This window comes from Sphaerulina musiva, assembly GCF_000320565.1.
Source record: "Sphaerulina musiva SO2202 unplaced genomic scaffold SEPMUscaffold_4, whole genome shotgun sequence".
NCBI lineage: Eukaryota > Fungi > Ascomycota > Dothideomycetes > Mycosphaerellales > Mycosphaerellaceae > Sphaerulina > Sphaerulina musiva.
Genome location: NW_016017386.1, coordinates 1,540,081 through 1,555,293, shown reverse-complemented (window position 1 = coordinate 1,555,293; position 15,213 = coordinate 1,540,081). Strand labels below are relative to the sequence as shown.

Sequence of the window (15,213 nt, the reverse complement as noted above, 5' to 3'; positions counted from 1 at the left end):
GAGAGGGAGCTGATAAAGCGTTGGCAAGGCGCAGGCAACGCCCTGCCACGTCAATGGTCACGCGAAATGCTCGGCGCAGCGGCTTAGTGAAGAGTCACAGATGGATGCTTTCAAATACAGAGAGACACAGCCACACACACAGACATATGTATGTATATATATGTATGTATGTATACCTACATATTGGGTAATTACGGGTCAGTCCACTATGACTCCCTCCCTCCCTCCCTCCCTCCCTCCCTCCATCATCTCGACTCCAGCGGTATGGGCTGTTCCTGTCTTTGTCGTGGCGGAAAACACGATGAAACCTTCTGCCATAGGTCATGCCAGATACGCACTACAATGTTCGGATCGGTGCCATCAAACACAGTATACAGCAATCGAGGACCCAGACTCCTGCTGTCGAGTGTGATGCTGTTGTAAAACTCATAACTCTCCGTAGGATGCCGGTGCGGGCCCTTGAGCACATCGCACCAGTCGCAAACACGATACGCGTCGTCCGTATCGTCCACCCCATGCAGTTGCTCTTTCATTTCGAAGCCAAAGAAGCGATACAATTTGCGCGCCGTGGTGTACCGCACAAATGCGTACCAGTACATCAGTCCCGCTAACATGATGCCGAGCAGAACGTACAGCAAGCGGCGTCCAGGTGAACTTTTGCAAGCGGCTCCGATCACGACCACGCTGGAAGCAAAGACGGATGAGCCGAGCAGTAAAGGACCACTCCACGGCGCGGAAGCTGGTCTCAGCCATCGGGGGGGATAGCCGTGCTGCGCATCGCCATCTTGCTTCTTGGTATGCCAATTCCAGGCCGGGAAGTACTTGACAGGACCAGTCTGGAATCCAAAATGGCCAATGTTGATGAATAGCAGCGCAATCACCGCTTCCGCCCAAAAGTATCCAAAGACCAAGATCTGATTCGCGAATGCGATCGCATCGCTGAGGCTGTCAAATTTGGCAGTCCCGCATATCCAAATGACAGTCGTGATCCAGTGCAGAATGATGCCTCCTTCAGGTGTTCCAGGCCGGTTCAATGGCCGCTCTTGAAACTTATACTGTAGCTCCGGCTTGCCATGCTCGTCTTTCACCAATTCATAATCGGGCTGTATTCGTCCCTGGCGTCTCCATACATGCGACCACGGGAGGATGTTCGCCCATCCAATACTTTGCTTGACTCTCACACAGGTGTAGGACACACTGAGAATACTCCCGAAAGCAGAGAGCGCAACGCAAACACATGCAGCGACTGCACCGGACCCGCGCAGTGCTCCTTCGGGGTCAGCGCCGAAGTACAGAGCCAAGGGTAGCATGGGCACATTGTCCCGTTTGTCTCCGGGTGCATCGTTCGGTTGCCAGTCGAAACTAGCACACTTTTACTTGTCAGCACGAATGCTTCGCAGCGCGCAAAATCGCCGATGCTCACCACAAGAACCGCCATGGAAATGTAGAGCGATCCAACACCCAGGACAGCTAACAAAAAGCCTGGCGAGCAGATGGATTGAATGTCAGTCAGTGTCGAGAGACAGTAATACATATCATGCGAGATTGGCGTAGCTACCTCGACGAAGAACTTTGAACGATGAGACCTCGCCAGCGACCTGTGCCTGTGTCAGCGAGACTCACCAGGAGCTTCACATGAGACTCACCAGTGTAGCGTTTTCCCTATATCGTTAGAACGGCATCTGTTAGCCCAGGGCTCGAGTCTATGGTCATTATTGATGTGTGCGCATTACCAGCCGTGAAAGCTGAAGAGCACCGTGATGAGCGCCCGCGCCCAGTCGACGGGGGGTGTCGTCGGACTGGTCGCGGTCATCTGCCACTGGTCCAGCGTTCCGCTGAGATACTTTGCAGCTTGCTCCCGAGGTGCGCTCGATGCAGATGCAGCCCGCTGTTTGGCGATATATGCTGCGCCTGCGAAGATGGCGCCCAGTAGCAGGAGGACTTTTGCTCCCGCAGTCGCTTTGTTGACCGACTTGCTTTTCGTGTTTGAGACGTATAACAAGATGGACACCGCGGTGATGGCCACCACCGCCATGAATCTCAGACGAGATTGATGGTCATCGAGTGCTTTGCTCGGCAGGAACGAGAGATCCGATGCTGCGAGCACAAACCGCGCGAAACTCATGCAGTTCGCAGCGGAGGTATACAAGAAGACGAAGTAGAAGACGTAGAGCGTATATCCCAGCAGACGTGGTTTGGGCAAGGCGTCATCCAACTATATCAGGTACCATGTCAGTATGCGTGTCCCCGAGAGGCCGAGAGGAATAGTCCGCCCAAGCATACATAGACCAGCTCGCCACCCGTGAAGGGAAGCTTTCTGGCATACTCGATGTACAAGATCATGCTGTGAATAGACTTAGCTGTGATTCTGCTGAACGCATAGAAGCACCAGAAACCCCAACCTCAACAGCGTGTACACCATACCAAAAGCCCACAGGCCGATTGCGAGGTTCTTGTTGAGTGTGAACTGCAAGACGATGGACGGGCCCGTGAAGATGCCTGAGGTGTCAGACATGTCAGCATTTGCCTTGAGATATGAGGTGGGCAATTCACATGAGCTGGTTAGAGAGATGGACAATTCCGACAGTGCTTACCAGTTCCAATCATCTTGTTTGTTATCAAGGCGGCCACATCCAATGAGGAAAGATTCCGGATTTCTCGAACACGACGATCAACACCCGTATCGTCGACATCGTCGCTGTCCTCTTCAATCACGAATCGAGCAGGCCATTGGTCCTGTTCATGAGTCGCGGACGGCCGTGTGCCCACAGAGGAGCCTTCGTCGACGTCGGCATGGCCTGTCCTGGCCTGGAGACGAGCATTCGGGCTGCCGTTCATGATGGGACCGAAACGAGCCGAGCGAGCAGCAGTAGCAATGGCCGAATTGCCTGGCAGAAGACCGTGACTGGCTTACATATCAAAGTGAAGCTACGAATCTGATCGATATTCATCGCCCTACAAGCGCTCGGTCCCACTCAACCCACCCTTGCCTACGGAACACGATGCTGGCGGCCGCGCTGGACAGGATGGGCGGGACTGTGTGACCTGCAGGCAGAGAAGCATGCGCGTTGAGCTGAGCTCAAAGCGAAAGAGGCTGGAAAGGCTCGCACAGACACAGGAGGCGGAGCGGCTTAGCTTGTGTTCCCGTTCGAGAAGGGAGGCGATACAAACGACTTCGCTTGTAGTGGCTGCAGAGAAGGGCCTTGATTCGCAGAGATGCTCACCGGGCCAAGCGAGGCTGGACTCGGTCTACCAGCGGGCGCTCGCTCTCTGCCCCCCCGCGCGCGCGCTCTTGTAGGCGAGCCCAGCTGTGTGCCTGCATGCGTGCATGCGTGCTGGGATAAGCATCCGCAGCGCAGACGACGAAGCACATCTAGGAGGGACCGGAGTGTAGGAGGGAGTGAGTCCTCACCAAAAGTTCTAGAACTATGGCACCGATATGGCCACCTCGTCGTCCTTGTGTCCTCCCTCCCCTCCCCTCCCCTCCCCGTCCGCCCCATCCACATCTCGCTGATCAGTCCCTTCTCGTGCTTGAGACGCCGCCCTTCTCGTCGTGCTGTATGCGCCGCCCTTCTCGCCGTACTGTAGACCTCCGACGTCTTTCCAATGTCCATGATAATCGCGCGGTACGGAGGCTTTCCTGTGGCGTGTCTCGATGACCACATTCCTCAGCTATGCCTCTTCCCTGGGATGTAAGAACGAAGACGCGCTGGCCCTCATCCGCCGGCACTGTTCCAAGGATAGCAGCATCCGCCGCGAGGGAGAATACCATGACCACGACGACGCCGATCTGTTGCCGACTCCACAACGACTGCGCCAAGCCTTCCCGGCCGACGCCGAGAGCCATATCAGAATCCAAGACTTTCTCCACTGCCTCTGTGTCCTCTGCAAACCACAACATGGCGCCCTCGAGGACGACGACCGCGAGCGCCTTCTCCCACACGAAATCCTGAGCAATGACAAGACGTTGAAGGCCTTTGCCACGCTGATTCTGTCCGGCTGTCTCTTCGCACTGCGCGAGTACGTCAAGAGTGAAGATGACCTCAAAACATTCACCAAGTTCATCGGCAATCCGGGCAGAGCCTTGCGTCGACGACTGTTTCGCTTGGTCGGCACGGACGATGCGCTGTGTCCGCACACCGAGGAGACACGGCCAGCCACCACGTTGTTGTCACAGCAGTGCGTGACCTGTCTTGCCTCGACCTTTCGCGAGTGTGTTGGCCGCAAGTTCCGCCTGCAAACGATCAAGACGCTCCGGAAATCAGACAAGATCGAAGACTACGTTCTGTCCAGGACGAATCTTCCTATTGTGCTGGAGCACGAGGATCAGATCGACAAACCTTCCAGACCAGGCGTGCGCTTTTCTCGTTGCAAGATTGAAGCCACGCACTGTCTGAGCGAAGAGCTGACGGTATGTAGTCGATGGAACATAGCAGCTCATTCGGCGACCTAACAGTCTACCAGCAGCATGAGTTATTCCGCAAGAGGTATCGCCTGTTACCAAGCGATGGACACCACGACCACGAGCCCACTCCCTCCGACTTGGAAACCGTCACACTCGAAGAGAAAGAGGCTTCCATTGCTTTGGCGCTTGGCAGTCTTGATCACGCGAACATCGCCAAGGTGATCCTCGTCTTTCGAGAAGATGCTGATGATCCCCACTTGAGTCTCCTATTCAAGCGCGAGCAACACAATCTCGAAGAGTATCTACAGGAATTCACTTCTGCAAATCTGCTTGGTGGGTTCGTCAGTCGCGTCTGGGAACATACCATCCTGCTCGACCATGGCCTTTGGCGAAATCTCCTGGGAATCGTGGACGCTGTCGCCACCATACACGAGGTAGCCGAAGGGGGAAAGCAACCCCGACGGCTTGGTCCGCCTATCTTCGGTCATTTCGATATCAAACCTGCAAACATTCTCGTCAGTGATGGCGGAACTCTGCTTCTCACCGACTTCGGCCAGGCAGCATCTCGCACCGTCGGGACAAGTGACTACGCGCCACCGGAGCACGAGCTCAGCAATCGTGTAGAGCTGGTCCCTAGCTACGATGTGTGGTCCATGGCTTGCGTCTTGCTTCAAGCCTTGGTCTTTATACGTTCCGCGGCCGAGGGCGGCGAGCAAGAAGGCAAAAACGCTGTGCATACCTTCTACTCACAACGCCTGCACGAGACTGAACACAATCAAGCAGGTGCCTTTTGGATCAAGAATCACCATGGTCCGGGCTCATCCCTGAGGAAGGCGGTGGACAATGAGCTGACACAGCTCGCAACCCGCCGGCACCCCAAGACGAAGGTCGTCGTCAACCAATTACGGCAAATGCTGTCTGTCAATCCCGTACGCAGACCAACTATTCGAGAATGTCTGAAAGTGTTCGGCTCCTCCGGATTAGGTCGAGACATATTCCGCACACCTGGAGACATTAATGTAGAGCCCGAGCTCGCAAACTGGTAAGCATGTCAGATGCCCTTGTGTGTGTGTGTTCATCACCAAGTTAACGCCTTGGTCTAGGATCACTTCTTTCAGCACTGAAGTCCAACGAGAGCCTGTGCCTTGCCGACTTCAGCTGTATCGAGCACTACAATCACGGCGAGGGCCACCAGAAGTCAACCTCACTTTGGAGTATGAAGGCGAGCCCTCTACGCACTCTCGGACAGACATGAGTGAGTGACGCCTGGTAACAAGTATCGGCAGAGACTGACCAACTTCAGGATCTGTGCACGAAGTAGCACTCGTCCCTATTGCTCTCTTCAATACCAACATCGTCGCTGGTCGCAGCTTTAGTCAAAGCTCTCAAACCAGTCGCGATGGCACCACCTTGAGACTTGGCTTCATGAATTTCTTTCGCGGAGTGACCCTGCACTTCCTTGCTCCTGCTACTTACCTGGAATTCATGACTTTGATGACACACCAGATGATCCTGCCGGATGCCCGCACAGACCACCATGATACGAAGGGGGCCGGCGTGCGCTTCAAGTCTTGTAAAGTGGTAGAACGTCGAGACTGGCCACACCGGAACAGAGAGCATGAATTTACCGACGGCATTGTCCAGGTCTGGGAAGCTCTGAGTCCCGAGGCATACGAAAGCCGCTATCCGCACGTTGATTCGACTCTCACTCACGAACCGCTTCGTCGCGCGCCTCCTGTCACTTATGATACCGTTCAACGCCTTCCCGTACCTCCACCGGCGCAGATCAGCAGGTATAAGATGGCGCTATTTGGCCTCGAGAAAGCAAGTCGCTTGCGATGTTGTCTGATTGCCGATGGTAAGGCGAGCTCCCCACCACCATTGGAGTCGAGATGTACTAACACATGCATTCTCAGTCGGTACGGACAGCTACACCTTGGAGAGCAAAGCTTCTGCGCACTCATTGGAATTCATCGAAAAGAGTGAAGCCAAGTTCCGATCTGTTGTGTATCGCTCCCAGAGTCCGGAAAGCTATCCCGGATTCCCCATCTCACCGGATGTTCTTACGACACAGATCAAAGACTTGGGAATCAGGACATCGAGTATCCTACTAGAAATGGAGCGCGACTGCAGTAAGAAGGCCTACTTCTGATATTCCTTTTCGCCGCTCTGAGCTGACACTCTGAGCAGACCACCACAGAGATCTTCGACGACTGATTGCCGGGGGACCAGGGACACCCATCAAGCCAGTATAATGTTTATGATGTTGTTCAATCCATGATACCCACTCCTGCTTTATCACTCTAGCATGTACGCGTGCATGTATACCTATATATATATCAGATTCCCCACCATTACTTCTTGCTCTTGATCAAAACGACACGACCTTCCCACGGCATCAACACGTTCTCTTGCGGCTCCTCCACACTACAGACCAAAACCTCCCTCTCGCCCGCCATCTCATAATGCGGAAGGGGTTGCGTCTCCCCCGTGAAATTACACAACACCAACGCCACAAGATCCCCCGACAACGACTTCTTCACAAACGCCATCACCTTCTCATTATTCCTCTCCTGCTCCAACAACTCCATCTCCCCAAACACAAACACCTCTTTCCTCTCCGCCCGCATCCGCAACATCCTCTTCCAAAACTCCAACACCGAGCCTTCCACCCCTTCTTGACAAGCAACATTAATCCTCTCCTTGGTCGCCGCGCCATCATTCACTCGCATCCACGGTTTGACGTGTTCGCCGGTGAATCTGGCGTTGGGGAGATCTGGTGTCCATTGCATCGGGGTGCGGGAATTGTCGCGTGCGAGATGTTGCATGGAGAGGATTCCGAGGGCGAGTTTGGAGGGGTCTTTGTGGCTGGCAAATTGTTGGTGGAGAAAGTCGTACCAGCGTTGGGATTCGATGTCTTTGTATTCGGAGGGAATGGGCCAGGTGAGGGGGATGTTTATCATGCCGATTTCTTGACCTGTTTGGTTTTTTTTTCGTCAGTGGATGTTTTTTTTTGGTTGATGAAGGAGGGTATTCTTCTTTTCCTCACCTTGATAAATATACATGGTCCCCGACAACGTCGCCTGCATCACCGCCAACATTTTCCCCGAAGCACTCCACGCCTCCGGGGTACTATCATCTCCAAACCGCGAAATACTCCTCGCCATATCATGATTTTCAAAAAACGTCGTCGTCCACCCATCCGTGCCCAAAAAGACGCGCTGCGTCGTCTCAATCGCACCCATCAACGTCGGAAGATCCCACGAGCGCGGCGGCACCGTATACCGATTCGGTCTCCCATGTCCCACATTGACAACATCAAACAAAAACACACTACTCAACTCCCTTTCCTTCGCAGAAACATATTTCAACGTATGTTCCACCTCGCCCGCATTCCCACACTCTCCCACCGTCATGGCATCATATCGCGAAATAATCTCTCCCATTTCCTTCATGAATTCATGAATTCGCGCTCCATGATTCACCGTTGCACCCGCATGTTGAAATTCCTCTGCAGGGTCACGAATGGGCGCATCAGGGAAATTTTGATTTTTACTATACAACGAACAAGTATCGACGCGAAAACCATCGACGCCTAAATTCAACCAGAATTCAATCGAATCGGCATATAACGCTTTTCGCGCTTCGGCGGTTTCGAAATTGAAATCGGGCTGTTCTTTGGCGAAGAGATGGAGATAGTATTCTTGTGTCAAGTCGTCCCATTCCCACGTACTGCCGCCGAAATATGATCCCCAGTTGTTGGGTGGGTGCCGGTTTCCTTGCGCGTCGTAGCGTGCGGGTTTCCAAATGTACCAGTCGCGTTTGGGCGAGGTCCGCGAGGAGCGTGATTCGCGGAACCAGGCGTGTTCGTTGGAGGTGTGGTTGATGACGAGGTCGAGGAGGACTTTGAGACCGAGGGAGTGCGCGGTCGAGAGGAGAGTGGTCATATCGGAGATGTTGCCGTAGGGTTCGTAGACTTTTTTGTAGTCGCGGATGTCGTAGCCTGTGGCGTTGTGCTTCCAGTCAGTGAAATTTCCTATTTTCTTTTTCTCTTTTTTTCCTTTTTTTGGTGATGTTCTAATGAAAGAGGAAGAAGGAAAGAAAAGAAAAAAGCAAAAGCTGCATACCCATATCATGCTGTGGACTATCATACATGGGACAAATCCAAATGATGGTAGCGCCGAGATCTTTGATATATTGCAAACGTTGCGTGATGCCCTGAAGATCTCCTATTCCATCATCGTTGGAGTCTTGGAAACTTGCTGGATAGATTTGGTACACCACGCCAGATTTCCACCAGCTGTCCGAGGAGGAGGAGGAGGTGTCGGACATGTTGTTGGTCGGTGTAGAGAGAAAGGGGGAAGAGAGGGATGCGGAAACGATCTTTGGGCAGAATCGAGGAGGACTGAGCAGAAACAAGCGCCGTCAAAGATGCCGTGTGGTGTAACTGATAGCAGAATCCATTGTATAAATAGTACTTTTGACCAGTCGGTCGGTCGGTGGTGTTGATAGCGGTTGGGTAGTAGTCGAAAACAGCCCCTAGATATATTAAAAAAGGCAGAATAATCAACCGGGCGGTTAAACTGCTTCTTTGCTCGCTTGCCTATTATTCATCCCCCCTGAGAGTCTTCTTCTTTTTGCTTCTTCTTCTTCCACTCCCCCCCATTCTCCATCTTAAGCGAGGAAACCAAAGACAAAACAAAGTTAGCTTTCAGATCTTCTTACCCCAAAAATCTCGGGGTCAATTCCCCCTTTCTCATCTTCATTCATCTGACAAGCAAGCATATATGTAGAACACGCCCTGAACAGGACAGTTACGCCGACGTGCTTGGGAGGGGGGGATGCGGAGAACCCAGTAGTTAAAAGAAAGTGTATCTTTCTTCTTTAGCGAGCGCCGAGCCCTTCATACACGTTGCTTGAACTCAGCCTTGAAGAGAGAAAGAGAGATTCTTGAGAGCCCTGGTACCCGGTAAAGCCTGTGTGGGTATATGATCCCTGAGGGGTTTGGGGTCAGAAAGTCAAAAATATGAACACCGGTCTCAACGGTGAATCCTCCCCCATGGGGAATCCCTGATCGTCTCATCTATTGCCAACATCTCGTGCTCGGGGTAATGAGGGGGGTGCCCCCCCTTACCCCTTGCCTCCCCCCCTTCTCTCTCTCGTGTTCAATTGTTGAAATAGGCAATTGTCGAGGCAATATTCTTAAAATATTTTCTTCGGGGATAGCCGAAGATGTGCTGCGCTGACTGGTGTGTTGAATATAAGTCGGAAATATGTGCAGTTGAATTGATCAGGCTATCAGCTAGGTATGCATCGAATAAGCTGGCTTGAAGATCTGATAGTAGAACGAACATATATCGAGTAAAAATGATCGGATGATGTATCCTATCATCCTAACGGCAAGTTGTTATTTTACGGGGCTGTGTAGAAGGATAGGACCCTTCTCCTCCACAAAGAGTAAGCCAACCATCATAATTATGATTATTGCTGAATCCTAGGGCGTGTGGTTTCATGCCACATGGTCGGGTGACACCGTGGCCGTGGCATAGAGGTCTGGTCCTGGCATACATACCAACAACCTGGGTACAACCGTACAGGTACATTTCCTGATAGAACAAGTAGTCTTTGGAACTTCCGCTTCGTCCTTGTGTCCTTGTCCTACTCCCAGCTCCTCCTCATTCTCAATTGGCTTATTAGCAGCCACGCGCCGTTGCCGACCTTTCGTCGGGCGCTTCATTTTGCTTCTTCTTCTTCACCCATTCTCCATTCCGCGAATCCCTCAGGATATATATACATCCTTCCTTACATACCCGCTATGGCGTCGATCGAGAGCCACATCGAACGACGTGACGGGATGCAGAGCGGTGCAACGCCCAAGAATGTTGCACACAATGCTTCTCGCGCTACCGATGCTGAGCATAGCATGAGTTTCTGGCAGAGCATCAAGAAGTATCCCAAAGCAGTCGGTTGGTCGGTCCTGCTCAGCACGGCGCTCGTCATGGAAGGCTACGACGTGACTCTCCTGGGCAACCTCTTCAGCCAGCCGGCGTTTCAAAAGCGATTCGGAGTGTCTGATGGGAAAGGGGGCTATCAGGTCACTGCCCCGTGGCAATCGGGCTTGTCGAACACTTTCAATGTGGGATCTATTATGGGTCTGCTGATTGCGGGCACGTGCGCGGAACGATTCGGGTACCGTAGGACGATGATGGGCGCTCTCACGATGATTATTGGCGCCATCTTTGTCGTCTTCTTTGCGAATGGGCTGCTCATGCTACTCTTTGGAGAGATCTTGTGCTCCATGTGCTGGGGCATCTTTCAAACTATCACGGTAACATATGCGTCCGAGGTGTGCCCCCTGACTTTGCGGGCATATCTTACCACATATGTCAATCTGTACGTTGTTTTCCCTCTTGCACCACATCTTTTTCGATTGATTGATTGATTGATTGATTCTGACCGATTGCTGACAATGTACGACGCATAGATGCTGGGTCATCGGACAATTCATTGGCGCCGGTGTGTTGAGGGCCGTGGTCGATCGAACGGACCAGTGGGCGTACAGGATTCCCTTTGCGATTCAATGGATCTGGCCCATTCCTCTGATCACTGGCATCTTCTTCGCTCCAGAATCGCCCTGGTGGCTCGTCCGCAAGGGACGCAATGCAGAGGCGGAGAAGGCGTTGCGGCGATTGACATCGGTGGACCCCTTGGACGAGTCCTCCACCAACGACACTTTGAGTCTGATCATCTATACTACCGAACTAGAGAAGAGTCAGCAAGAAGGAACCTCCTACTGGGACTGCTTCCGAGGCATCGATCTACGCCGAACTGAGATTGTCTGCTGCGTGTATGCCATCCAGGTTACGTGCGGCTGTCCCATTATGGGCTACTCGGTCTACTTTATGGAGCAAGCCGGCTTTAGCCCACGGAACGCCTTTTCCATGTCGATTGGCCAGTCCGGAATTGGAGCCATCGGTACCATCAGCTCGTGGTTCCTGATGGCACACGTGGGCCGAAGGACACTTTATCTGGCGGGAGCGGTACTCATGGCACTCGTGCTGCTCATCATTGGCTTCATTGGCCTGGCACCCAAGTCGAATACCGGTGCTCAATGGGGAATTGGCACGCTCTTGCTCGTGTTGACCTTTGTGTACGATATCACGATTGGCCCCGTCTGCTATTCCCTGACGCCCGAGCTGTCGTCCACTCGGCTGCGCAACAAAAGTGTCGTCCTGGCCCGAGTGGCATACAACATTGCCGGTATCCTTGCCAACGTGCTTCAACCATATATGCTCAATCCGACCTCCTGGAACTGGGGAGCCAAGTCGGCATTCTTTTGGGTCGCCACTTGCGCCATCAGTGTGGCGTGGATCTTCTGGCGTTTGCCGGAGCCCAAGGACCGCACATATGCAGAGTTGGACGTGCTGTTCCGAAACCGTACGCCGGCTCGCAAGTTCAAGACTACGACTGTAGATGCATTCATCTATGCTGAAGAAATTGAAGGGAAACTCGCCAAGCATGAAAAGGACACTACTGCTGTGCACATTGAAGAGCTGTAGTTAGGGATGAGAGGATCAGGGGTAACGAGAAAGGGGCGTGCGTGTCAATCAATTGATGATGGCAAAGTTATTCATCTCAGTCAAGTTGTCGAGATGTATACCAATTCCTCGAGTTGTTTGATGGTTTGATATTGTAGGTTGTTTGTGTAGAAAAAAGCTCACGACTTGGCATCACGCTAGGGGCGAATAGTTCTAGTGTGAGCCCGTTCACCTTTGCCCACAGCTAATAAGGAGGCACTACGCTCCACCATCATTTGACTTCACTTTTCATCTTTGCACGTGTTTTGTCTGCTGCTGCGATATTTCGTTAACGGTTACCCCGAGGCTATTCAATCCAACAGCGGAGTCGCCTCGTATCACACGCCTCGTGCGAACATGGATGCCCACATGCTAGCACAGGTATCAACTATGGCTATCCGTGCTACAAGCAGAGCCCCTGGCCACCGGCACTTACTCACTTCTTACACCCCAGTTGGCCCCGCCAGGATAATCCTTCATACGCCTTTGACAGGCTCCAGCAGCTCAGGATGCACCATCAGACAGCAGTGGTAATGGGTATAGTGGTCTCTAGTCCTACAAGTGCAGCACATATGCTCATAAAGTCCTCCTCAACAGAAGATAGACAGCTTGCAAATACAGATTACAATGGCCACGACTCACACTCTGTTTTACGAGTCTCCAGCAAACCTGTGGGAAGATGGCTTGCCGATTGGAAACGGTCGACTCGGAGCCATGATCCGTGGAACGACGAATGTAGAACGACTCTGGCTCAACGAAGACTCTGTGTGGTATGGCGGACCGCAGAACCGAGTGAATCCCGCGGCTCATAAAAACCTGGAACTCGTCCGAGAGCTCATCGATCAAAACAAGATTGCCGAAGCCGAAAATATCATGTCCCGGACCTTCACAGGTATGCCAGAAAGCATGCGGCACTACGAGCCATTGGGAGACGTGTTCATGCACTTTGGCCACGGCGTGGACCCTCCCGGACATCATCAGCACGTCGTAGGCATACCACAATTCGACAACCAGCGCTTCTCCGGACGAGGCGGTGCAGCTGTGCAATCCTATCGGAGAGCACTGGACTTGCAGACTGGGCTCGCCACTGTCAGCTATGCATGTCAAGGGGGAAATTTCCAGCGAGAGGTCTTCAGCAGTACTGTGGCAGAAGTCATATGCATGAGAATTTCTTCCGACCAGTGCTTGTCTTTCTTATTGACGCTCAATCGAGGCGACGATAATGATGCCCATCGCCAGTTCGACAGGGCTTTTGATACCTTGACCAATACTGACGATGGCCTCGTGTTGACGGCTGTCATGGGGGGTCGGAATGCCGTCGAGCTCGCCATTGGTGTCAAGATTGTGTGCGACGACGGCGTGAAGGTGGACTCTTGCGGCATTGACGTCGAGGTATCGATGCAGAAAGGAAGCGTGCTGATTCTCATTGCTGGAGAGACTACGTTCCGCAACACCAATGCAGTCGACGCTGTCCAGCAAAGACTTGAAGAGGCTGCGAAGTCTACTTGGGACCAACTACTGTCAGCACACGTCGCCCACTTTGGCCGTCTCTATAACCGTGTTGAACTACACCTCGACCAAGAACTCAATGTCGATCACGTTTCAACAGACCAGCGGCTAGAACAGGCCAGACAGCATCCTGGACAAGACAACGAATTGACCGCGTTGCTGTTCCACTACGGTCGATACCTATTGATCAGCTCATCCCTTTCCGGACTTCCCGCAAATCTCCAAGGCATCTGGAACTGCGATGCGAAGCCCGTCTGGGGATCCAAGTACACGGCGAACATCAACCTCGAAATGAACTACTGGCCTGCAGAAGTGACCAACCTCCCCGAATGCCACCAAGTGCTCTTCAATTTCCTCGAGCGTCTCGCCGAACGAGGCACGCAAACCGCCCAGCAAATGTACGGATGCCGTGGCTGGACCTGCCATCACAACACCGACATCTGGGCAGACACGGCTCCCCAAGACCGATCGATTTGCGCAACATATTGGAATTTGACCGGAGCCTGGCTCAGCACTCACATCTGGGAGCATTACCTCTTCACTCTCGACTTGGATTTCTTACAACGTTATTTCCCCATCATGCGCGGCTCCGCACAATTCTTCCAAGACTTTCTCATCGAACGAGATGGACATCTCGTCACTTCTCCCAGCATCTCCGCCGAAAACTCCTATTTCCTCCCCAACAGTAACAGCAATAACAACAAACCCGTCGTCGGCTCCATCTGCGCCGGACCAACCTGGGACTCTCAAATCCTCCGCGAGCTCTTCCACGCTTGCATACAAGCCGGCAACCTCCTCCACGAGCCCGTCGCCGAGTACGAACACGTATTGAACAAATTACCCCCTACCCAAATCGGAAAACACGGCCAAATCATGGAATGGCTTCACGATGTCGATGAAGTCGAAATTGGTCATCGCCATATTAGTCACTTGTGGGGTTTGTATCCTGGAACATCCCTTTCTTCTTCTTCTTCTTCCTTTTCTTCCGGAGGAGAAAAAGAAAAAGAAAACGAAAAAGAAAAAGAATCCCAACTCCACCTCGCCGCCAAACGCACCCTCGAACGTCGCTTATCCGGAGGAAGTGGCCATACAAGTTGGAGTTTGGCATGGATTCTATGTTTGTATGCACGACTTGGCAACGAAGAAGAGGACGAAAAAGAAAAAGAAAAACAAAAGACCATGGATGGTGGTGGTGGTGGTGGTGATATGGCACAAAAAATGTTACGAAAAATGTCTCATGCGGTTTTACAGAATTGTCTGGCCAATCATCCTCCGTTTCAAATTGATGGGAATTTTGGTTTTACTGCTGCTGTGGCTGAGATGTTGTTGCAAAGTCATCGTTATTGTCATGATGATAATGATGATGACAACAATAATGACGAAGCAGGAGCAGCAAAAGGGACAACAATAATCAATCTATTGCCATGTTTGCTAGCGGACTGGGAGCGTGGAGGAAGTGTGCGAGGACTACGTGCAAGGGGCGATGTACTTGTGGATCTTGAATGGCGAGAGGGGAAATTAGAGCGCGCAGTACTGCTGTCTGCGAGACGACGGCAGACGCGGACGTGTAGGATTGCAGCGAAGAGGTTGAAGAGTGGAAAAAAGGGGGAGATGAAGGTAGAATTGGTTCCGGGAAAGGCGGTGGAGTTGACGGGATATTGGGAGGACTAAAATGAATGTAGCGACGGGTCTTCTATATAATAAATTGTCATTTATTACAAT

The 15,213-nt window shown here is 52.4% G+C and overlaps 5 protein-coding genes across 5 annotated transcripts; 3 read left to right on the top strand and 2 right to left on the bottom strand.

Annotated features, from left to right (window-relative positions):
- Positions 1-245: 245 nt before the first annotated feature.
- Positions 246-2,838, bottom strand: SEPMUDRAFT_132878 (uncharacterized protein; the record flags this gene model as incomplete). The annotated part of the gene is made up of 8 exons (XM_016902522.1): positions 246-1,370; positions 1,424-1,482; positions 1,559-1,598; positions 1,647-1,662; positions 1,734-2,215; positions 2,284-2,344; positions 2,403-2,499; positions 2,595-2,838. 8 exons carry the CDS (start codon positions 2,836-2,838, stop codon positions 246-248), a joined length of 2,124 nt encoding a protein of 707 aa, XP_016761736.1.
- Positions 2,839-3,655: 817 nt separating this feature from the next.
- SEPMUDRAFT_132877 (uncharacterized protein) lies at positions 3,656-6,771 on the top strand (the record flags this gene model as incomplete). Its single annotated transcript, XM_016902521.1, has 6 exons — positions 3,656-4,411; positions 4,465-5,447; positions 5,509-5,660; positions 5,709-6,263; positions 6,322-6,537; positions 6,596-6,771. The coding sequence occupies 6 exons, from the start codon at positions 3,656-3,658 to the stop codon at positions 6,658-6,660; spliced, it is 2,727 nt and encodes a 908-aa protein (XP_016761735.1). The 3' UTR covers positions 6,661-6,771.
- Positions 6,760-8,737, bottom strand: SEPMUDRAFT_132876 (glycoside hydrolase family 13 protein; the record flags this gene model as incomplete). The annotated part of the gene is made up of 3 exons (XM_016902520.1): positions 6,760-7,382; positions 7,455-8,408; positions 8,533-8,737. The coding sequence occupies 3 exons, from the start codon at positions 8,735-8,737 to the stop codon at positions 6,760-6,762; spliced, it is 1,782 nt and encodes a 593-aa protein (XP_016761734.1).
- A 1,522-nt stretch (positions 8,738-10,259) lies between these two features.
- Positions 10,260-11,964, top strand: SEPMUDRAFT_141012 (sugar transporter; the record flags this gene model as incomplete). The annotated part of the gene is made up of 2 exons (XM_016902950.1): positions 10,260-10,798; positions 10,890-11,964. The coding sequence occupies 2 exons, from the start codon at positions 10,260-10,262 to the stop codon at positions 11,962-11,964; spliced, it is 1,614 nt and encodes a 537-aa protein (XP_016761733.1).
- A 645-nt stretch (positions 11,965-12,609) lies between these two features.
- SEPMUDRAFT_42132 (glycoside hydrolase family 95 protein) lies at positions 12,610-15,162 on the top strand (the record flags this gene model as incomplete). The annotated part of the gene is made up of 3 exons (XM_016908858.1): positions 12,610-12,939; positions 12,997-14,830; positions 14,891-15,162. The coding sequence occupies 3 exons, from the start codon at positions 12,610-12,612 to the stop codon at positions 15,160-15,162; spliced, it is 2,436 nt and encodes an 811-aa protein (XP_016761732.1).
- Between the last annotated feature and the right edge of the window lie 51 nt (positions 15,163-15,213).